This window comes from Symphalangus syndactylus, chromosome X (genome assembly GCF_028878055.3).
Source record: "Symphalangus syndactylus isolate Jambi chromosome X, NHGRI_mSymSyn1-v2.1_pri, whole genome shotgun sequence".
NCBI lineage: Eukaryota > Metazoa > Chordata > Mammalia > Primates > Hylobatidae > Symphalangus > Symphalangus syndactylus.
In genome coordinates this window covers 46,581,609-46,607,597 of record NC_072447.2, presented here as the reverse complement: position 1 = coordinate 46,607,597, position 25,989 = coordinate 46,581,609, and the positions used below count along the sequence as shown (strand labels likewise).

Below are 25,989 nucleotides of genomic sequence, written 5' to 3'. Positions count from 1 at the left end.
ATTAAAGACTTATATGTTAGACCTAAAACCATTAAAATCCTACAAGAAAACCTAGGCAATACCATTCAGGACATAGGCGTGGGCAAGGACTTCATGTCTAAAACACCAAAAGCAATGGCAACAAAAGCCAAAATCGACAAATGGGATCTCATTAAACTAAAGAGCTTCTGCACAGCAAAAGAAACTATCATCAGAGTGAACAGGCAACCTACACAATGGGAGAAAATTTTTGCAACCTACTCATCTGACAAAGGGCTAATATCCAGAATCTACAATGAACTCAAACAAATTTACAAGAAAAAAACAAACAACCCCATCAAAAAGTGGGCAGAGGACATGAACAGACACTTCTCAAAAGAAGACATTTATGCAGCCAAAAAACACATGAAGAAATGCTCCTCATCACTGGCCATCAGAGAAATGCAAATCAAAACCACAGTGAGATACCATCTCACACCAGTTAGAATGGCCATCATTAAAAAATCAGGAAACAACAGGTGCTGGAGAGGATGTGGAGAAATAGGAACACTTTTACACTGTTGGTGGGACTGTAAACTAGTTCAACCATTGTGGAAGTCAGTGTGGCGATTCCTCAGGGATCTCGAACTAGAAATACCATTTGACCCAGCCATCCCATTACTGGGTATATACCCAAAGGACTATAAATCATGCTGCTATAAAGACACATGCACACGTATGTTTATTGCGGCACTATTCACAATAGCAAAGAGTTGGAACCAACCCAAATGTCCAACAACGATAGACTGGATTAAGAAAATGTGGCACATATACACCATGGAATACTATGCAGCCATAAAAAAGGATGAGTTCGTGTCCTTTGTAGGGACATGGATGAAACTGGAAACCATCATTCTCAGTAAACTATCGCAAGGACAAAAAACCAAACACCGCATGTTCTCACTCATAGGTGGGAATTGAACAATGAGAACTCATGGACACAGGAAGGGGAACATCACGCTCCGGGGACTGTTGTGGGGTGGGGGGAGGGGGGAGGGACAGCATTAGGAGATACACCTAATGCTAAATGACGAATTAATGGGTGCAGGAAATCAACATGGCACATGGATACATATGTAACAAACCTGCACATTGTGCACATGTACCCTAAAACCCTAAAGTATAATAAGAATTTTCACGTATAAAAAAAAAAAAAAAAGAAAAATCATTTCAACCCTGGAAGAGGCGATTATCTGGGGAGGTGTAGTGGGGAAGATGTTCTTGCCAGAATTGAAAGAAAATAACTTTTACCTCTTACAGAGACAGTAGAAGAAAATTTTAAGGGTAGCCAGTAAGGATGCTCTCCATGGCCATAATTTCAAGCTCTATGGTTAGTCTCTACCTGTCCCTGTTAGGATGCTGAGACTGGGAATTAAAACAAAGTTTGATGTTAAGTAACTCTTCTAGCTGCAGTTCAGAAAATTGACCTAATTTACTTTATTAAAATTTTAAATTTTTTATTTTAAAATTTTATTTTTAATACATCTATGCAAAGGAATGTTTGGTTCCAGTAGACACATACTCTTTTGCACTGCTCCTTCACTCCAGAAACTAGATAAACTGTTTGTAAATGTTGCTTTCAAAAATTGTGTTATGTTTATCAATAACATCAAGAGGAAGTATAGCAGACATATTTATTTAAGCAAGCTATGTGCTTATTGTGAGATACAAGAATTGTTCACTGACCTCAAGAATCACGGGAAAACTCACTAAATGCATAGTTAAAGCTATACATATATATATGTATGTGTGTATATACACATGTTGCATATATATGTGTATATACACATGTTGCATATATAGGCGTATATACACATGCTGCGCACATATATACACATACACATATTGTATATATATGTATACACTTGTGTATATATACATGTATACATATTGTATATATACATATGCACATATATACATATTGTATATATACATATGCACATATATACGTATTGTATATATACATATACACACATTTACATATTGTATATATACATATACACATATTTCCATATTGTATATATACATCGATACATATTTACATATTGTATATATACATCTATACATATTTACATATTGTATATATACATCTATACTAGATACATATTATATATACATCTATACTAGATACATATTGTATATATACATCTATACTATATAGATATATATATTGTATATGTATGTACATAGTATATACATATTGTATATGTACGTATATACATATATACATATTGTATATGTACGTATATACTATATATTATATACGTATTGTATATGTACGTATATACGTATAGACGTATTGTATATGTACGTATATACGTATAGACGTATTGTATATGTACGTATAGACGTATAGACGTATTGTATATGTACGTATATACGTATAGACGTATTGTATATGTACGTATATACGTATAGACGTATTGTTTATGTACGTATATACGTATAGACGTATTTATGTACGTATATACGTATTGTTTATGTACGTATATACGTATATACGTATTGTTTATGTACGTACGTATATACGTATTGTTTATGTACGTATATACGTATACACGTATGTTTATGTACGTATATACGTATATACGTATTGTTTATGTACGTATATACATATTGTATGTGTATATATTGCTAATATACAATATGTATATATGTACATGTACAATATGTATATATGTATATGTATGTATACTATATATAGATATATACAATATGTTTATATTGTATATATGTATATATATCCAATATGTATACATATATACAATATGTATATATGTGTATACAATATACATATTGTATATATAATACATTCTATAATATTGTATAATATGTATACATATATGGTATGTATATATGTATATATGCAATATGTATATATTATATGTACAATATGTATATATGTATATATAATATATTGTATATATAATGTATATATACACATACACACATATTTTATATGTACATATACTTATGTATTGTACATATACACACATTGTATACATATATGTTTGTGTACATATACATATGTACGTGTTGTATATATACAACATATGTACATATACATATATACGTGTTGTATGTATACAATATATGTATATATACATATATACGTGTTGTATATATACATATTGTATATATATAGTGTATGTACACATCCACATATATACACATACACATATATACACATTGCGTATGAAGTTCCTGTCACATAAATTTTATATGTGTGTGTATATGTCTATATGTGTATATTTACATATGCGTATATATACATATATACACATATATACATATATACGTATTGTATATATACACATATAGACATATATATACACGCACATATATATATTAAATTTATGTGACCTGAACCTCATACTATTTTCCAAAATGGCTGTACTAATTTACATTCCCACCCACAGTGTATAAGTGTACTTTTCTCCACAGCCTCTCCAACATTTATCTTTCATCATTTTCAAAGTAGCCGTTCGAATTTTAACATGTATAAGGTGACACATCATTGTGGTTTTGACATTTTTCTGATGTTTAGAGATGTTGAGCATTTTTTCACATATCTGTTGGCCATTGGTGCCTCTTATTTAGAGAAATGTCTGTTCATATCCCTTGCCCATTTTAAAATCAGATTATTTGTCTTCTTGCTGTTGAGTTGTTTGAGTTTTCTCTATATTTTGGATATTAACCCCTTACCAGATGTTTGGTTTGCAAATATTTTTTCTTGATCTGTGAGCTGCCTCATCACTCTGTTAATAGTTTCCTTTCCTGTGCAGAAGCTTTTTAGTTTGATGCAATCCAATTTGTCTATTTTTGCTTTTGTTGCCCATGCCATATCCATTTGAGCATTATTCATCACAGCCAAGATATTGAAACAATATAAATGTCAATCACAGAATGAATGGATAAAGAAAATGTGATATATATCATCACATATATAATGATATATATATATACTGATATATATAGCAATATGTATATACTGATATATATATAGTGATATATATACTGATATATATATAGTGATATATATATTCCTATGTCTGTATATGATATATATAGACAATGGAACACTATAAAGTCTTTAAAAGGAAGGCATTTCTGTCATTTGCCACCATGTAGGTGGCACTGGCGGACATTACGTTAGCTGAAATGAGCCATGCGAAGAAAGACAAATACTATATGATCTCACTTATGTGAGAAATCCAAAAAAAGTTAAATTATAGAAACAGAATAGAAAGGTAGTTAGCAGATACTGGGGGGAAGAGGAAGGTTAGGAAAGGGAAAGTGTTGATCAAAGGCTAGAAAGTTTCAGTTAGACTGGAGGAATAAATTGTAGCGATCTCTCGTACTGTGTGGTGGACACAGTTAATAAAAATCTATATTTCAAAATTGGTAAGAGAATAGATTTTAATATCCTCATCACAAAAAAAGATAAGTTGGTGGAGGTGATTAATATGTTAATTAACCAGAGTGAATATTTTACAGTGCATACATAGATCAAAACATCACATTATACCCCATAAATACACGGAATTATTATTTGTTAGTTAAATATGAAATAGTTTAACAGGGTATTTTCAAAATAGGATTGCTAAGTGGATAGAGCTACTTTTACAAAAAGAGGGAAAATTCAGCAAAAGAAAAAAGTCTTAAATTCTAATAAGTATTTCTGTAGTGTGGTAGTTTATACTTACACAAAGTGGTTTAGAAAAATCCCACTGATCTGGAAAATAAATCAGTTGTCCAGGAGGTGAACAATAGGGAAGTATTTATGAAAATGTCCCCAATTTCAATTGGTTTATTGGGGTTTTATGACTTTTAAAACAAATTTTAAGGCGATCTTAGGTAAAATTCATATAAACCCATCTACTTCATTCATGTCAGACCACACCTGGTGCCCGTTGTGAGAATGGAGCCTGAGCAGCAGGGACATTCAGCAGAGCAAGTGGCATAAGCAAAAAGGCGTGAAGTAATTAAAAGGCGTATTTTGATTTGAGGATAGAATATTGATTGTGTTAGGAAATCGGGCTAAAATGTTGATTGAATTCCCAGTCACAAAGATCCTTGTATTTCAAACTAAGGAAACAACTTATATGTTGACATTAGCAATTCAAGTTATACTCAGACTTAGTTGTACTTCTAATAATCTGAAGGACCATATCTAGTATATTAATCATCATATATCATGGGTCCTGTGTTATTTCTTGACACCATTGTCAGTGTTCACGTTTTAGAGAAATGCTTACTTTTGTCATGGTCTATGTTATTTAATAAAGTTTGGTGCCTTTGCTGATTGCATTATCTCCTTGACTTTAGATTGATCATGGGGAGTAGGAAAAAGGTGGGATCTGGTTGGCATGGAATTAAAGGCTCAAGTTGAGCATTTTTCCGAAGTAGATATATGTCATTAGTTCAGCTTCTACACACATGTGCAGTCCATTTTTTCTCCCACAGGTAGTGATGGGGAATTCAAGTTGGACTCGATTTCATATTCACAACAGGACTTCTAATGTTTTTAAATGCTGTCAATATTAAGACTACTAACATATCATCTCTTGCTCTCCCCAAATGGATTACATGGGAGCCTTTTCCAGCTTCTATCTAAGCACTATCCAACAGAAAAATAATGTGAGCAATATATTTAATTTTAAACGTTCTATAAACCACATTAACAGATGAACAGGTAAAAGTCATTTCAAAATATTGTTTCATCATAGAATCAAAATTTTTAAATGTAGAAATATGTTTACATTCTTTTTATATGAACTGTCCAATATCTGGTGTGTCTTTATATATACAAAACATCTCAACTCAAACTGGCCACATTTCAAGTGCTTAACGGATGCGTAGCTGGTTGCTACCTTATTGGTTGGCACAGTTTTGTCTTCCTTCTCTCTACTCTACATTCTCTGATGCTTAAGTGCCTATTTTCTGATTAGTTCTATTTTTTAAGAGGAGAGATTTTTTTTTTCAGTGAAGTGTTATATGTAACCGATTGCTCTGATGTCTCTTTATCATGATATTTATGTCTTTCAGAATTTTCAGTGTGGGTCTCTGTTTGCTTTCCAGTTAAAGTGGTTTGCCCTTGACATAGACTCATGTATATTAGAAAATGTAGCATCTAATTTCGTACTTAGCTCTTTTGTTTATAACAGAATAATCTTGCTTTGCCTCTCTTGGCCTGTCCTTTGCTGTCCTCTTCCTTTTCCTCTCTTCTTTTTCCCTTTAGCCCCTCCCTCTTTTAAGAGTTAAAGACAAGCAGTTTTTAAACAGAAGGTGCGGACGACTTCTTTTCTATATTCCTTTCCTGTAATTTTAGATGTCAGTTTGCCTTTGCTTTATAACTTCCATCCCTCACAAGGCTATATTAAATGTCTAGATATTAATGGAATTTTTTTTTTTTACTTTTCAAGATAAACAGTAGTGCAGGATAGGAGCCCTTAATTTTTATTTTCCCAATAAATTACAGCACGTGCTTCCAAGCTTGCAATCTCTTATATTAATTTTCATTTTGTTGAATGTATTTCACTAATAAAACTAAAAAGATATCTGCATTTTTAAAATGGTGCTTTAGCAACAGAATAGTAGAAACTATCATAGGAATACTTTCTTTTGAGATAAAAGTTACATATTTAGAAGCCATATATTGGCTAAATGTTAAATCTTCAGGCCATATTTTTTCTGAGTCTGTGCTGAGTGTAATGATGTCAGTAGAACTGTCAAGGTCTTTTAAGATGGTAGGTTATTAGATTGGATATGTTTATTGTCTTATTGCTGTCAGTAAAGATAAACTTAACTGTTGGATTATTAATCTCTATTTCTACATAAAAGGAAAAAAAGTGAATTTCCCTACATCGATCTGGTCTATTTCTGCTCCTATGTTGGGATCACAAGGGCAGCATCTACAGATATCTCGCCAACCAGTAGGTGGGGCAGCTCATATTGTGTTTGCCCTTGGGTACGTTAGTGTCTGTGTAAGACTTTTTCTTTCTTCTTATCTGAAACAGATTTAGAATTCTTCACTGGCATTCCCTGGCGTGCATGGTTTAAATTAGATACTCTATACCGTTGCAAATTGTCAAGCATTTCCTGAACCTTGATAGCAATTATTGCTGTCATTACATAGTGTCATTACATTCCACATAACAAAATCAGAAAAAGAAGTTGTGATATTTATGTTAGTAGGTGTGTATTTTTTTTTCCAGCTTGCCTCAGAAACTATGTTAGATGTACAAGTTCCCAAACCAATCTTTGGAAGTTTATTTCTTAAAGCTACAAAAGAATTTCCAAGAGATAAGATTTTTTGAAATGATCAGTTTCAAATGAATTTAATACAAAATTAGGATGAGGGTTGGAATGCAAGGAGGAATTAAAAATATGCGTATTTTAATTATAGTTTACCAATATGAAGTGATTTTTGTGAGATTCAGTTGTTGGACCATTTAGCGTAGATACATGCAATAAAAATCGTAAAGTTTTATTGAATAGAAGACTAGTAGCAAATGAAAGGATCTCATCCCCTGTATGGTGTTCATCTTTGGCACTCTGAAGTAGTTGACAGATGATCACTCAGCCCCAATTTTTTTAGGTGCTGGAGAATGGATTGAATGAAAACTATGAGCTTTGGCTTATGACTATCATAAAATTAAAACTTTATAATATAACCAGTGCTTATGATTCTGAGGAAAATATTGACTTCTCAGTGACTTCAAATTTGATGTAAATTTGATATTTTCTATTTAAACATATTAAACATACATTTTCATTGTTAAAAATAATGTAGTTAATGAATTCTGTGAATATGTGAAGAATGACAGCATAAACATATTGTAAAAGGCAGGTAATTTTAATCATATTTAAGATGTATGTAAAGGCCAGGTGCGGTGGCTCACACCTGTAATCCCAACACTTTACAAGGCTGAGGCAGAGGATAGCTTCAGTACAGGAATTTGAGATCAGCCTGCGCAACATAGGGAAACCTCATCTCTCCAAAAAAACAAAAAAAAAAAAAAAAGAAAGAAAGAAAAAAATAAGCTGGCATGGTGGCACGTGTCTGTAGTCCCAGCTACTCGGGAGGCTGAGATGGGAGGATCAGTCAAGCCTGGGAAGTCGAGGCTGCAGTGAGCCATGATTGCACCGCTGCAATCCTGCCTGGGTGACAGAAAAAGACCCTGTGCCAAAGAAAAAAAGATGTATAGGAACAATCTTTGTTACCTTATTGTATAACTTTCAAAAATATAGCTGATATTTTAATGGTCAGTAAACTAATCTTTGAGAATATGTAGCTCAGTTAGCTCATTTCTTCGTTGTTTTCTGATGGCCTGTATCATCTCCATAGTTTTTGGGGATAATTTTTTTCTGCATTTTCCACTTTTACAATTAGTTCTGTCTTCTGTCAGAACAGAGTGGAATTTTGGTTTAGCTCTCAGTGGGGGGACCTCAAGTCTTTTACCTGTATACCGATCAGAAGTTATACAGAAAAAGATCAATAATTCAGAGACTGAAGTGTTTCAGTTTTCATTAAACACAAAGACCAGAGAGAAGTTAAAGAGGAGACATGTTCAAGTTCAATTAAACCAATTTTTATGAAGCTTACGATTCATCCAACATACCGCCTTGTGTCTGTCCATAGTCCCCTCTCCTTCTAGATCTTTGCTGAAATGACATCTCAGACACAATCATTTGCTTCATTGTAACTAAATACCCCTTTACTTCACTGCTATTTATAAGGTCCCTTTTGGACTTTGTTTATTAATAATCATCTAGCATTCAAATAAATGCATCTGCCACTCTTGCCACTCCTCTTCAACATAGTGCTAGAAGTCCTAGACAAAGCAGTCAGACAAGAGAAAGAAATAAAGGGCATCCAAATCGGTAAAGAGGAAGTCAGACTGTCAGTGATTGCTGACTATATGATCATTTACCTTCAAAACCCTAAAGATTCCTCCAGAAAGCTTCTAGAACTGATAAATAATTCAGCAAAGTTTCCAGATATAAGATTAATGTACACAAATCAGTAGCTCTTCTATATACCAAGAACGACCAAGCAGAGAATCAAATCAAGAACTCAACCCCTTTTACAATAGTTGCAAAAAATAAAATAAAACAACAAGAACAACAACAAAAACTTAGCGATATACCTAACCAAGGAGTCGAAAGGCCTCTCCAAGGAAAACTACCAAACACTGCTGAAAGAAATCATAGATGACACAAACAAGTGAAAACACATCCCATGCTCGTGGATGGGTAGAATCAATATTGTGAAAATGACCGTACTGCCAAAAGCAATCTACAAATTCAATGCAATCCCCATCAAAATACCAGCATCATTCTTCACAGAATTACAAAAAAAAATTCTAAAATTCATATGGAACCAAAAAGGAGCCTGCACAGCCAAAGCAAGACTAAGCAAAAAGAATGAATCTGGAGGCATCACACTACATGATTTCAAACTATAATATAAGGCCATAGTCACCAAAACAGCATGGTACTGGTATAAATATAGGCACATAGACCAATAGAACAGAATAGAGAACCCAGAAATAAACCAAAATACTTACGCAACCTGATCTTCAGCAAAGCAAATGAAAACATAAAGTGAGGAAAGGACCCCCTTTTGAACAAACGGTGCTGGGATAGTTGGCTAGCCACATGTAGGAGACTGAAATTGGCTCCTCATCTCTCACCTTATACAAAAACCAACTAACGATGGATTAAAGACTTAAACGTAAGACCTGAAACTATAAAAATTGTAGAAGATAACATTGGAAAAAACTTTTCCAGACATTGGCTTAGGCAAGGATTTCATGACCAAGAACCCAAAAGCAAATGCAGTAAAATCAAAGATAAATAGCTGGGACCTAATTTAAACTAGAAAGCTTTTGCACGGCAAAAGTAACAGTCAGCAGAGCAAACAGACAACCCACAGAGTTGGAGAAAATCTTCACAATCTATACATCTGACAAAGGACTAATATCCAGAATTTGCAACAAACTCAAATCAGTAAGAAAAATACAACCCCATCAAAAAGTGGGCTAAAGACACGAATAGACAGTTCTCAAAAGGAGATATGCAAATGGCCAACAAACATATGAAAAAATGCTAACATTATGAATGATCAGGGAAATGCAAATCAAAACCACCATGTGATACCACCTTGCTCTTGCAAGAATGACCATAATCAAAAAAATTAAAAAACGTACATGTTGGCATGGATGTGGTGATCAGGGAACACTTCTGCACGGCTGATGGGGATATAAGCAAGTACAGCCACTACGGAAAACAGTATGCAGATTCCTTAAATAACTAAAAGTAGAACTACCTCTTGATCCAGCAATCCCATTACTGGGTATCTACCCAGAGGAAAAGAAGTCATTTTTCAAAAAAGATACTTGCACGTTCATGTTTATAGCAGCACAATTCACACCCGCACAATCGTAGAACCAATCCAAATGCCCATCACTGAATGAGTGGTTAGAGAAACGGGTGAGTGTGTGTGTGTGTGTATGTTTATATATGTGTGTATGTGTGTGTATATATGTACGTATGTATATATGATGGAATACTACTCAGTCGTAAAAATGAATGAATTAACAGCATTTGCAGTGACCTGAATGAGATTGGAGACTATTATTCTTAGTGAAGTAACTGAGGAATGGAAAACCAAACATCGTATGTTCTCACTGATATGTGGGAGATAATCTATGAGGACGCACAGGCATTAGAATGATACTATGGACTTTGGGAACTTGTGGGGAAGGTTGGTGGGGGGAGAGATAAAAGACTACAAATAAGGTACAGTGTATACTGCTCAGGTGATGGGTGCACCAAAATCTCACAAATCACCACTAAAGAACTTACTCATGTAACCAAATACCACCTTTACCCCCAATAACTTATGGAAAAATAAAAAATAAATGCATCTGGTTAATAGAGAAACATGTTATTTATATAAATTGAAACAGTGAGATTATAAGTACCACAAATATCTTTTAATAAGAAATCAGAAGTGCTCAGATTAAATATAATCTCTTAACGTTTTTATGAGTTCCCAAATAAATGCAATATAAGTATATTGAATAAAATTATCCATTTCTAACATTTCAGTATCCATTGCCAACACACTCTAAAATTATTGGAACCATCTGAATACTACATTAAATACATGCAAAATACTTTCCTATATTCTTCTCATTTAGTGTAGAAGGAATTGGTATATTGAAATGACATTCATATCCCAGCAATTAAAATAATATTATATAGATAACGTTATTAGATGTGGTGATATAAACCAGGACTTTGTATTGTGATTTTATGTATTTAGAAACATTGTTAGCCATTATCTGTTTAAATATTGCTTCTGCCACATTCTGGGATGCATGTATATTAGACCATTTTACTGTGTTTTCTATCTTTTTGTGTCTCCATGTTTCATTCCAGGTATTTACTTCTGAATCTTAAGGTTTAGTAATTCTCTATTTACCTCTTTGAAATTTGCTGGTAAACCCACGCACTTAGTTGTTATTTTTCACTTACTGTATTTTTAATTCTAGAATTTCCTTTGGATTATCCCTAAAATATTGTTATGTCCTTTTTATGGTTTACAGTTCTCTGCAGCGTTCTCAATCTTGTGTCTAATTTCTTTCAGCATAGTCCGTGTAGCTGCTTAAGTCACATTTCATATATATACGTATACACACACGTACTTTAAAACATATAAGCTTGTATGTATACACATACTGTATATCTCTATATAATACTTTCCCTAATATACTTATATATTATAATTATACATATAAAAGTATATACATACACACGCACACATATGCCTCTTTAATAGCCTGTTTTCTCAATTGCAATTGGGATTAACAATGTATATATCTCACAGGTTTATTATAAGAATTAAGGATGATAATATTTATGGGATTATTACTAGAGTTCTTGATACATATACTAAGAATGCATAAATGGGTTTTGTTTTGGTAAAATTAGACATGACATGATATAATTTAAAAATCAAGGGCTTTGGATAATGATACTATTTTTTTCCAAAGGCAAATGATAACACTGAAAGAGAGTAGCCTTTCAATATCAGATACAATTGGACTCTGCTCAATTTCTGCAAATACCATCTGTATCACCTTTAGCAAATTACTTAGCTTCTCTGTTTTTCTGTTTCCTGACCTTATAAAAGGAATTGAACAATATAGATTTTCCAGGCTGATTTGTGAATTTAATGTAATATATGTAAGGTCCCTGGCATATTACAAATGTAGCGGGAATGTATCTTCATAATGATATTAAATATATTTTTCAGATTTTCTAATTTTGTTAATATTTGAAACTAGTAATATAACTGAGTTTGCTGACAATTTAGGAAAACATGGCAAAGTGTGAAACAATTAAGTGATTCTCATTCTTTTTTCCCTTTTGATATAGTTTTTGAAAATTTGCCACCCATGCGCTATCAGGTGACAATGAGTGCCATCAGGACATGGGTACAGCAGTCAGAAACCAAACTCTCCATACCTCAACTTAGTGTCACCGACTATGAAATCATGGAGCAGAGACTCGGGGAATTGCAGGTCTGTGAATATTTGAATGTCAAAACAGTAAAGCATGCTTATCAAGCATTCACATTGATATGACCTTTAAATAATATTAGAATTTAAGTAATTCTGGCAAGTATGGTAGTTTGCCTATTGAGCAAATGAAAATGAAACTTTACAGTATTATTTATGCATATACTCTATCTATGGATATATATATATATATATATATATATATATATATATACGGGCATATATACATGCTGTTTTTTACAACAATTGTATGATCTATTTATGAAATATATTTTTAATTTAGCATGCATTTTCAGATGTATTGATTTGATTATTAGAAAAACCATTGTTTTATTCCCCACCTTTGCTTCTTTATTTGTAACTCCTATCACATTCTCAAACTGATGGGTAAAATCAGTGTACAGTCATCCCTTCGTATCCATGGGGAATTGGTTCCAGGAACTCCTATGAATAATAGAATTCACAGATGTTCAAGTCCTTGATATGAATGGTGTAATATTTGCATATAACTTATGCACATCCTCCCATATACTTTAACTCATCTCTGGATTACTTATAATGCCTAATACAATGTAAATATTACGAAAATAGGTGTTATACTGTATTATTTAGGAAGTAGTGACAATGACTTACATGTTTAGTACGGATGTAATTATTTTTTTCAAATATTATCTATTAGTAGTTGACTGACTCCACTGGTTCAGAATCCACAAATATAGAGGGCTGGCTATATTTATAAAATTAGTTTAAATTTAAACATTAATTTTATGTAATGTAATGAGATATTTGAATTCTAATAGCTACATTTTTTTAACATCCTTGTATCAGGAAAGATATACTAATATGGGAAGTGAAAGAAATAATTCGTAAGAGATTTTAGAATACTTTTCCTACTTTATTTTTAGGTGGAGTTTCATTCTTGTTTCCCAGGCTGGAGTGCAGTGGTGCTATCTCAGCTCACTGCAACCTACGCCTCCCGGGTTCAAGTGATTCTCCTGCCTTAGCCTCCTGAGTACCTGGAATTATGGGTGCGTGCCATCACTCCTGGCTAATTTTTGTATTTTTAAAGTAGAGATGGGATTTCACCATCTGGGCCAGGCTGGTCTCAAACTCCTGACCTCAGATGATCCGCCTGCCTCAGCCTCCCAAAGTGGTGGGATTACAGGCGTGAGCCACTGCACTCGGCCCTTTTCCTACAAATTTTAAAATACTACATCATATATTCAATAACTTTTTACTTCTGAAGACATGAAAACGTATTAGTTATATTTAGAAGCTGAGATAATATGTGCATTTTAAGAAAAATGTTTAAAAATTCAAATTTTAACTTTATCATATAGAATCTTTTTTGGATAATTAAATATGTTTTTGAAGTAATATATTCAAAGAAAAATATATTTAAACAAGTTTCATTATATATTGTCCTATTTAGATATTTATTCTACTACAATACCAAATGGTAGCTGTTTAACCTTTTTTGTTTCCTTTTGTTGTGGTTTTTAATGCTTGGCATAATGATTCCAAAGTCTATTTGGAAAAATATGTCCTAATAGAACTAGTAAACTTTTAAACATAAGAATAAAAATGTGCAAAAATAAGAGTGGAGAAAACACACAAGAAAAGGCAATTAGATGAGCAGAAGTGACTATTTCCACTGAAAAAGATAGGAAAGAAAATAATTGTTCATAAATATTATTGGGAAATATATTAACTAACAAAAAGGTATGAACATTTCCTCCAGCGTTACACCAAAATAAAAACCACATACAGTAAAATGTTCAAAAAATGTGAGGAAGCCCAGAGTTCGGAAAATTTTTAAAATAATAATGTTATAAAAATTTACGTGGAGAAGCATAAAAATGAATGGAAGTAATCACAAACATTGTAAAAACACCCGAGACAATTTTAAAGAAATATGATACCAAGGAAACCTTTTTTTTTTTCTGTGAGTAAGGAATAAAGTCTTGAGTAAGGTATCCTCCAAAAAGAGACATATATGAATAATAAACCTATGAATGGTTGTAACTTTAATTGTAAAGGAAGAAGTAAAAAAATTTACAAAATGAGAACTTTTTTTGCATATTAAATTGCATACACACAAAAAGATATAAGTACCAATTTGGAAATGGTGAACTAAAAATTCTCTCTTACTGCTGGAAATGTAAATTCAAGATGAATTTTACTGAGGTTAACTCTTCAGTGCATCCTAATAACATACAACATTAATATAATTTCCATGAAGTCTGTATCTTATGGAAATAATCAGAATACACTCAAAGATGTAAATGGAACTGGAGTTAGATAGGACATGGATAGATGGATGGATGGATGGATGGATGGATGGGTAGGTAGATAGAGATAAACATAATTTACAGGAGTGGAAAACTAGAAATTAATGTGTAAAACTAATAATGGAAATTGTTAAACTAGAGAAGCCATTACAATTTTTGTTTTGGAAAAAATAAAAGTTTGACATGTGCAAATGCTCACAATAAAACACCTAGCTCAAAGTGTAGTTATATGCTAGATATTGTCTAAATAATCAGCCATAGGGGGACAATTTAAAAAAGTGAAATAAAGTTAAAAAAGTAAAGTAAAAAAACAAATTAAGTACCACCAAACAGGGATAGGATACTGTGAAACTATAAAACTTAGATATTTGGCAAATTTTTGGTTGATATAGGTCACATTATAGGAGAAAGAATAACTGTTTATGTGTGCATATGTGATAATATATTTAATATTTAACTATACATAGAACAAATTGAAAATTTATATAAAGTACTAGTAGTTCTGTTTTTTTTTTCATTTTTATCATGAGCCTTTATTATTTTATAAAGAGAAAGTAATGTTTAAATATTGAACAAGGGAATTCTAAAGTTGTGATCCTATTATAAGAAACTGCATGTGTTATACAGAATAAGTATAAATAAATTTTATAAATTCTCCACAAAATTGTTCTTGAATCCCACTATTATACTACATAACAAAGTAACATTTTTTGAAAATATAAGATATTAAGTACATAGATTGTTCAATAAGTTTTTCTATTCCGTATATCAATATTATTAGCTATAGTTTTATGTAGAGTTTACTTTCCTGAAAGCTCAGTATAATTAATTTCAGCTACATTAACTGTATCATAAATGCAGTTATTAATATATATACTTAATTCATTAAAATTAGATGCACCAAAACTCTTTAGCACTGTAAGATATAGTTTTGAGATATATTTGACATTGTTTAGAAAAATACATATGGTGTGTTAAATATCACTAAATAATATTCAAATTACTCTTAGGGTAATAAGTAAAATTTAAATACCACTAGATGTTTATAACTGATAGAAGATCATCTACTTTGTTTACATGTTTGAATCATATAGATTTCAAGTGTAGTTAATTTAACTAAAACTCATCAATTATTATTCATCAATTAGTATAAATGTATTTAAAAAATTGTCTTTGAGGCTTTACAAAGTTCTCTGCAAGAGCAACAAAGTGGCCTAAACTATCTCAGCACCACTGTGAAAGAGATGTCGAAGAAAGCGCCCTCTGAAATTAGCCGAAAATATCAATTAGAATATGAAGAAATTGAGGGACGCTGGAAGAAGCTGTCCTCCCAGCTGGTTGAGCATTGTCAAAAGCTAGAGGAGCAAATGAATAAACTCCGAAAAATTCAGGTAATTCAAGATTTTACTTTCTTCACTCATTTACTTGTTTTTTCCCTAACAATACACTGCAAAGTGTAAAGGTACATAAACATTTGACCTTCAGCATCTTTCAAAGTTAGTGATAAGATGAAAAGACATGAGTCTTTTACAAAGGATGGTGATTTCCTTATTCCTTCTAAGAAAGCAGTAGGAGTTTTCTCACTTTTTTTAGAATGAATTTGCTATTTTCACCATTACCAATAGGAATTAAACATGTTTTTAGTTTAATAATTTTCAAAACCAATCATTCATTTAGTCTGGTTGTCTTTTAAGATACAGGTAATCATTTAGCTTATGACTAGAAAAAAGTTATGTATATATACATTATACAGACCTATAATGTAATCATTATATATATATATAATGTATAGTATGTATATGATTATTTCCTCTATTACCTTTTGTTTCTGCTGTTTTGCTACTTATAAAAAGTATGAGTCAACTATGCTGTCTACATGTGCTATTATATATATAAAATATGGTGATATGATCATAAAATTGCATTATATATTCATCCCATTATGTGTAACTCCATATATGTATATGTGCAGGAGAAATGTAGGTGTATTAATGTCCTATGACACTCCTAAGAAATTAGCAGAAATTTAATGGCTTCAAACAACACAAATTTATTATATTACTGTTCTGGAGGTCAGAAATTCAGAATTAGTCTCTGTGGGCTAAAATTAAGGTGTTAGAACTGTGTCTGTTTTGGAGGCTTTGAAAGAGAATGTTTTATTGGCATTTTTAGCTTCCATATATATGTATATATATACACACACACATATACATATAACGTGTATATGTGTGTGTATATATATACGTGTATAATGGAATTATATATCATGTACATATATCTAATGTAATATATATCACATATGTAACATGTCACATATGTCAATTAATGTTACATATGTAATATATGGTAATAAGTTATTTTATAACCATATTGAATTTGTATTTATGTGCTTAAATTTTACCACATCACCTTCTTCCTCAAACCAAATTCTCTTGACTTAATTTGTTTGAATAGTGCCACCATACTATTAACCACTCAAGCTAAAGAAAAACAGTAAACCAACAATTGCATTAAGGTCTAAAAGCCTAAAAATATTCAATAAGGTATGTAATGTGTCCCTTGAGTGGTCAGTTATTGTGACAAATGTTAATGCTGGGAAGGAAATGTCGAAAACATTATGGTATGATGGAAAAACATTGCAACAATATGCTCCTGAATTTAAATCCCAGTCTAGCTACTTAGTTTTTGTGCTTACCTTTTACAAACGAAAGCGCTAAGCAAACCTAAAACATTCTTTAATGCATAGCATTTCTTTACTTATAAACGTATGTGTATATGCATACGTATGTAAATACTGCATGAAAATATCTATTATTTGGCAACACCAGTGGCCTAAGAGGGCACAATTACATGGCTCTTGTCATCAGGGAGCCCACATTCTAGTGAAGGAGGAATGTAGATGTATTCATTTCCTATGGCACTCCTAACAAATTTCCGGAAATTTGATAGCTTCAAGCAACACAAATTTATTAGAGTTCTGGAAGTCAAAAGTTCAGAATTAGTCTCAGTGGGCTAAAATTAAGGTGTCAGCAGGACTGTGCCTGTTTTGGAGGCTTTGAGACAGAGTCTGTTTTATTGGCATTTTTAGCTTCTAGAAGCAGTCCTTGGCTCATGTCCCCATCCTTCATCTTCAAAGTCAGCAGTGTAACATAATCCAGTGTCAATTTCTCTCTCCCTGTCTATCTCTGTCTCCCTCTCTTTCTACCTCTCCTTCTCAACTTCCTTTCCCTATCCTGTTCCCTGTGTTGACTTCCTTTTAATTAGGACCTTTGTGATTACATTATGCCCAGGTGGATGATCCAGTATAATCTCCCCATCTCAGAATCCTTAACGTAATCACATCTGCAAAGTCCATCCTGGTAATGTACTCACAGGTTTCAGAGATTACGGTGTGGACATCTTGGGGGTAACATTATTTAGCCTTGCATGGTAAATAAATTAAACAGTATAGGAAAGGTTATCACAGTAGGCAGGTAGGAAACCCAACATAAACTAGGAAAAAGGATTATGAAATATTATTGGAACATAGGTTATCTCTGCTATAGATTGAATAGGTAGAATTTAGTTAGCTATTACCAAGAAAGAAAGAGTTCTTGAGAAAGCATAGCAGCATTTTCAGTTAACTAAGTTCAACACTGGGGAGACAATATATATGGGGATTAATAAAATATTATGGTTGGAAAACTGGTTTGTGAGTAGACAGTGAATGTCCTTGGATGCTATGTTTTACAATCTGAGTTTTAATCTAGTGGTGATGAGACTGATAACAATAACAATAAAAATTCAATAAGAAAAAACTGCTATTGGTCTAAGAGGGAAATAATATGATTCCACTTGTGTTTTCAAAACATTCCTATGATGAGAGGAAGGAGGAGAGGAGTAGATTACTGGCATCACTGTAGATCAATAATTAGAATGAGGTGAGACCGAGGCAGATATCAAAACGAGCCAGTGCATTAATGGAGTCACTAATAAGACCTGAACAGGCCAGGCGTAGTGGCTCATGCGTGTAATCCCAGCACTTTGGGAGGCTGAGGCAGGTAGATCACGAGGTCAAGAGATCAAGACTATCCTGGCCAACATGGTGAAACCCCGTCTCTACTAAAAACACAAAAATTAGCTGGTCATGGTAGTGCACGCCTGCAATCCCAGCTACTTGGGAGGCTAAGGCAGGAGCAGTCACTTGAACCCGGGAGGTGGAGGCTGCAGTGAGCCGAGATTGTGCCACTTCACTCCAGCCTGGGCGACAGAACAAGACTCTGTCTCAAAAAAAAAAAAAAAAAAAAAAAAAGACCTGAAGAAGGACAGTGAAGATGTGAAAGAATAGCAAATGTAGACTTGAAAAATAACAGCAAGGTGATCATTTTGAAGTTCTCTTAGATAAATACTTTAAAAATTATTATTAATAATCATATTAAAGGGGAAACTTTCTGTGGAGCACATATTTTCAATATAAATTTAAGTAAAACAGAAGAAAATAACACATGTAGACAGCACAATGGAATCATCCTTTTTAGAAGTAGCAAAACAGCAGGAAAAAAGGTAATATGGGAAAGAATCGTGGGTGAATACTGGCTATTTATAAATGATAAAAGATGATGATTTTTACCTGATCATTACTTCGTACTGGTCAGACAAATAAAAGCAAAAGCTCTGTCTTTGAAGATGACAAAATATTAGTCCGAAAGTTCCCAACTGGTGGGATTAGTTCAACTGTCATCTGTAGAAAACAATTTGTGAAAGTTCGGGTTTAGGGAGGGTATAAAGACACCATTACATTGAGTTTATTGTTCATAGTTTGTTTTATGTAGTGTAAGGGCACATTGTTAGTATTCTCATGAGTTGTTTTGTAACTTAAAATTTCTCTAGAGGGGGATATGATTTAATGTTCTTGAGAGTAACATCATAAAACCACATTTGGTAGTCATTTTTTATTTTTAACAATAGCAGAATTCACACACCAGTGCTCATACAGTAGACCATAAAAATGCAGTCTTAGTAAAAATATTCTTTTCCTCAAGAGCTACTTAGAGACATCCTTTAAACATGGGAATTGTTTTTGGGCTTGTGTTTAGACATAACCCAGTGATGAATTGTGTTAAAAGTAATCAGCACACCAGTAATGCCTCATAATGGGTCTCATTTCAGAATCACATACAAACCCTGAAGAAATGGATGGCTGAAGTTGATGTTTTTCTGAAGGAGGAATGGCCTGCCCTTGGGGACTCAGAAATTCTAAAAAAGCAGCTGAAACAGTGCAGAGTAAGATTTTTATATGATGCCTTTAATATGAATATTTTTGTATGAATATTATTTGGTTAGATCAGTGTTTTCCAGCCAGAGTGGATTTTGCTGTCCTCTCCCCAGCGGACTTTTTTAAATGTTTCTAGACGTTTTTGATTGTCACAACTGGGTTGGGGGTGGGGGAAGATGCTACTGGTGTCCAGTACGTAGAGGACAGAGATGCTGCTAGAACAGTCCTCCCGAACAAGGAACTGCACAATCTAAAATGTCACTAGTGCCAATGTTGAGAAACCCTGGGTTGAGTAAGTGAGGAACTGACAAAACATTGCCTTGTATTCAACCTCACTTGATAACATTATTTTACTATAAAATGCAGTATAATTTAAAGGTAAAGAATCCTTTGTGCCACTTGTTATTTCTTATGACAAATTACTACTCATACTGTGTTCTCTTCATGTATAATGCACTGTACTATAATATAACAATATGCATTTTGAAATAATATTCATTATACCATTGTCATGCAGCAGGAAGAAAATCTTGCTCTTTAAGGAATTTTTTTTTAAATACAAGCTAAAAAAGCAAATCCACCTCACAAATAACCTTCACACCCATTACACTGTAAACAATTTCTGCAATATCCTGCATTTGAAAATGAAAATACTAACAAAGATAGTAAAGTATGAAGCCCATCATTTTCACACATTTTTCTAACCAGAAATATTAAATTTATTTCCTTTTGTTTCTGATATAAGTAGAATACAAATAATTCACCACTGGATTCATGCCATAATAACCATTGTATATTTTTGCAAGACTGTTATGCAGTTGTCTATATTGATATCTCTGAATCTCAGATTTTAAAACAGAAAAATCCATATGCAATGCCATCAGTCCTAATTTTACATTTTCTAGCTATGTTGCATATCTAATATATGGCAGTAATTTTTTCAGCTGGCTTAACTTGATTTCTTTTCTTAGCTTTTAGTCAATGATATTCAGACAATTCAGCCCAGTCTAAACAGTGTCAATGAAGGTGGGCAGAAGATAAAGAATGAAGCAGAGCCAGAGTTCGCTTCGAGACTTGAGACAGAACTCAAAGAACTTAATACTCAGTGGGATCACATGTGCCAACAGGTATGGACAACCTCTTTCACTGTGGCTTGCCTTAATGTACTTAACTAAGATTTCCTAATGTCTCCCTTCACCATTACTTTTGTTTAAGGCTTTGTTCCTATGTTGTTGCTTTAAAGCACAATTAATTCTGACAAATTAATCTTTTTTCTAGCAGATATAAATATTTTCATAGTATATATTTTAAATAGTACACATTCATCTTATTTTGGTCCTAAAATGACTTTCTTGAACACAACTATCATACTAAAAAATGAAATCCTATTCTTAGTCGTTATTTCCAATCCGTATTTTCTTCAGAACATAAATGTATAATAATAATGGGATTAAGAAAAATATGTTACACAGATATTTGGTACATAATAAAATGAATGGGTAACATATGTGTATGTAGAAATAGGATAAATAATTATTACTTTCGATTAACATTTCCAAGTTTGGCCTCTTCGATACATTTATTATTTATTTATTTTATTTTTTGGGACAGGGTCTCCCTCTGTCACCCAGGCTGGAGTGCAGTGGTGTGAACTCGGCTCACTGCAGCCTCAACCTCCTGGGCTCGAGCAATTCTCCCATCTCAGCCCCCACAAGTAGCTAGAAGTACAGGCGTGTGCCACCATGCCTGGCTAATTTTTTGTTATTTTTTGGTAGAGACAGGGTCTTGCTGTGTTTCCCAGGCTGGTTTTGAATTCATGGGCTCAGACAATGCTCTTTCCTTGACCTCCCAAAGTGCTGGAATTACAGGCGTGAGCCACCACACCTGGCTGACATCTAATTTTAAATAACAATTAAGATTCAGTAACCGTTAAGAATAGCTGAATTAAAAAAAAAACACACACAAAATGACTGTACACTTATATTTGAGTTTCTCATTTTTTTACAGAAGAATATTTTATAGATACCTATTTTATATTTAAATATTCAATTATGGATAGTAAGATATATTAAAAAATAGTGTATATCAAATACTTCGTGTTCAAAAGATAAAATTTGGAACTAAAGCAATGAATACTTTCAAGTTCACCAATACATTAGTCCCCGATCATCTGCAGTTTTGCTTTCCCTGGTTTCAAATGCTTGTGGTCAATTGGAATCCTGAAATCGGTGAGCACAGTAAAATAAGATATTTTGAGAGGGAGAAAAAGAGAGATAACTTGTTCTATTTTATTAGTTGTTAATCTCTTACTGTGCCTAATTTATAAATTAAATTTTGTAGGTATGTATGAGTAGGAAAAAACCTAGTGTAGATAGGGTTAGGTATTATCCATGGTTTCAGGCATCTACTGGAGGTCTTGGTATGAACATACTTTCCACAGATACAAGGGAACTACTGCACCTTTTTGAAAATTAATAAGGGGTTTCAATTTACGTGTTAGAGGCAGTCGGTCTTTTGTTACTGCCAAGTAAACTTTCAAAATAGAAAAGAAGTAATGTCAAAAGGCAAAAGCTACATTCGAAAATGAAAAAAACATGAGAAAAGTCAAGGGAAATCACTCCGCTAATACAATCACTGAGAAATGTTCATTGGTTCTGTTAATTCACAGATGAGCTATCCCTGGGTCAGCTAGCTCAGATCCTTCTCCTGAAGTAAGTCAGTGCTAGAAGAGGTGTTCAGGAAAAAAAAAATTACATAAATAGTAGATGATACCTTTGATGTTTTCCTGGAAGGCCAGTGTGAAAGGTATTTGTTTTTTGTTTGTTGAATATTGTTAATGGATGAATAAAAAGAACATCACAAATTTATGTAGAGCAAGGGGAAAACATCAGCCAAGAATAAAAAATATAAAACCGACAATATTACTAAAACCTCAAGGTTTTTACATTTTATAGGAGTACAGTCTGTAAAGGCTCTCTAAAAATTTCTTTGCTTAAGACCTTATGTCTGTTATATGTACTAAGAATTTGTTGTTTAAGAGAAATATTTTGAACACATTCATCTGTCGCGTAACAAAAAAGCTATAGATCCAAGCTATGTTCTGATCTCCATTTTCTAATCTTACAATATTATATGTATCTGTGCTTTTCCTTCGAGTATCACTCTGGCCATGTTCTGACTTTGTAGCCAAATGAGTTAGGTTGTAAAAGGAAGGAACAATGTGCTCAAGCAGAAGGGGAAGACGATGCCGTAAAAACAAGGAAGCCAGATGTGAATATTGTTACCAATTCAGCGTTCCAGAGAGAAGAATGGAAATGAAGTGTAAATCTATGCATTACAGAAATATCTACAGACAAAATAAGTGTGTGATATACTCTTTTGGGTTAAAGATAATTCCTTTTTTGTCACCAGATGCCAATGTCTGCAAAAACATAAATAATTTGAAACAAAATTGTCCAAATATCTGATATATTTGAGGATGTTTTGACATCCCATGATCTAATTTTGGATGTATAAAATGGTTATGATTATTTTACATTCTAAAGGGTATGTATATAAGTTTTTAAAAATCTAGATTCTAGCTATTTCTAAAAAAATTATCAGATATAAGTGGAGGAATAAAATAGACATTGTAGTTATCTTCACGGAGATAATAGTTTAGTGGTGAAAATGGAAAGTAAATAGATTAACACATTATCACAACAATGTCTGGTTTGAAGTCTTGCTTACACTCTGAATGTAGCAATAAGAACCCTTTAAATGAGAGTAACAGGAGCAGGAAAACTACTTTCTATTGGGTAGTCAGTAGAGTCTTTTTTTAAGAGGCGAAATTAAAGCTGATACCCGAGTAGTAGGTTCTTGACAATTTGTTGTGTGAAGGAATTCTGCAAGAAAATGAAGTGGAGGAAACATCTGAGGCAAGAGAGAGCTTAGCAGGCTTGAGGAGCTCAAGGGAAGCCACTGGAAGAAGAGCCACGTGAGCCAGGAGAAAAAGAATGGGAAAATGAGTTAGAAAGGAATATGGAAGCCATAGTGATGATTTAGTCATTATGTCAAGTACTTTGGAAAGTCATCTGACTTTTAAGCATAGGAGTGGCATCGTTTCATTTCATTTAAAATGGTTGTTTTAAGTTTGCTGTATATTCCTATTAGAAGAAGAAGAAGTCAAAAGGGCTGAAGTGGAAGCAGGTAGGGATTGCAATTGTCCAGGTAGAAAATAAAAACAGGCAGGAAAAAGGGGATATTTGTGGATATTGTAGTTTCTTGAGGAACCTCCATGCTGTTCTCTACAGTGAGTGTATCGTTTATATTCCCACTAACAGTGTAGTATAGTTCCTTTTTATCTGCATCCATGCCAACAATTATTTTTTGTCTTTTTGGCAATATACATCCTAGCTGGGGTGAGATGATACCTCATTGTGATTTTGGTTTGCATTTATCTGATGATTACCGAGGTGGAATTTTTTTCATATATTAATTGGCCATTTTTGTCTTCTTTTGGAAATATCTGTTCAGATTATTTGCCCATTTTTAAATCCGATTGTTATTTTTGTTTTTATGATATCTGAGTTTCTAGCCTCTGCACAGCAAAGGAAACAGTAAGCAGAGTGAAAAGACAATCCACAGAATGGGAAAAATATTTGCAGACTACTCATCCAACAGAGGATTAGTTTCCTCATTACATTTTTGATGAGGACTTTCACACTTACATCTACCCAGAAGTATTATTCCTGTCCTAACATGACACATTCCTTTATTCTTTTTATCAGATCCCACTAGATCTGGCAGTACTTGCTGAAGGAGAGTGTTTGCTGAAAGTCTAGAGGAAGAATGAGGGAAGAATCAAAGTGTTTTCAGATATTTGTTATGAGCTACATTGTAGGTCTTTGTGATTTTAAAGAAAGAAAGAGTGGGTACTAAGAGAAGAACAAAATGGAATAGCTTACTAGAGTGACTAGCGGTTCCACCTTAGCCATATTTATTTTGGAGAAAACGGCAATCAGACATGTATCTGGAAGTCAAGTACACTTTTCAAACGGGGCATATAAACGAGGTACATAAAAATAAAGATAACATGTATATAAGATACTGTTTCTTGCCTATTGAGAAGATTTCCCCATGCTCCCTTCCCCAAAATGCTTGGTCAAATTGGATAATTCGTAAACTCTTAGAGATGGAAAAGAATCTATTTTTGTTTAAACCACTTTGTTGAGGTATGACTGACATACAAAAAGCTGTACATATTTAATTTATACAACTTGATGAGTTTGGGGATAAGCGTATACCCATTTGACCATTACCACATTCAAGATGATAAACTTACCTATCACCTCCAAATGTTTCCTTCTGCCCCTTAATTTATTTAATTTTTTTCTTTTGTGATAAGAGCTCCTAAGATCTATCTTCTTAGAACATTTTTAACAATACAATATTTTTAACTATAGGCTCAATGTTGTACAGTAGATCTGCAGAGCTAATTCATCTTGCATAACTGAAGCTTTGTATCCTTTGAGCATCATTTTGCCATTTTCCCCTCCCCCAGCCTTTGGAAACCACTATTCTACTCTCTAGTTCTAGAGTTTGACTATTTTAGATTCTAGGGAATGGGAGGAAATATTCACAAATCATATGTCTGGCAAATGATTAATATCCAAAATATATAAGGAACTTCTAAAATTCAATAGCAAAAATAAAACTAAAAAATAACCTGATTAAAAATGAGCAAATGACCTGAACAGTCATTTCTCTAAAGAATACGTAAAAATGGCCAACAGGTATATGAAAAGGTAAATCACTAATCATCTGAAAAATGCAGTTAAAAGCCACAATGAGG

General features: G+C 33.1%; 1 protein-coding gene across 4 annotated transcripts in view; it reads left to right on the top strand.

The window, feature by feature from the left end:
• DMD (dystrophin) overlaps positions 1-25,989 on the top strand; it is a 2,284,432-nt gene that overhangs the window by 878,522 nt on the left and 1,379,921 nt on the right. For all 4 annotated transcript variants that reach the window (XM_063634262.1, XM_063634265.1, XM_063634264.1 and 1 more), the window contains exons 22-25: positions 12,469-12,614; positions 16,081-16,293; positions 20,051-20,164; positions 21,128-21,283. In XM_063634262.1, coding sequence (XP_063490332.1) covers positions 12,469-12,614; positions 16,081-16,293; positions 20,051-20,164; positions 21,128-21,283 — 629 coding nt within the window. The remainder of the gene's footprint in view (positions 1-12,468; positions 12,615-16,080; positions 16,294-20,050; positions 20,165-21,127; positions 21,284-25,989) is intronic.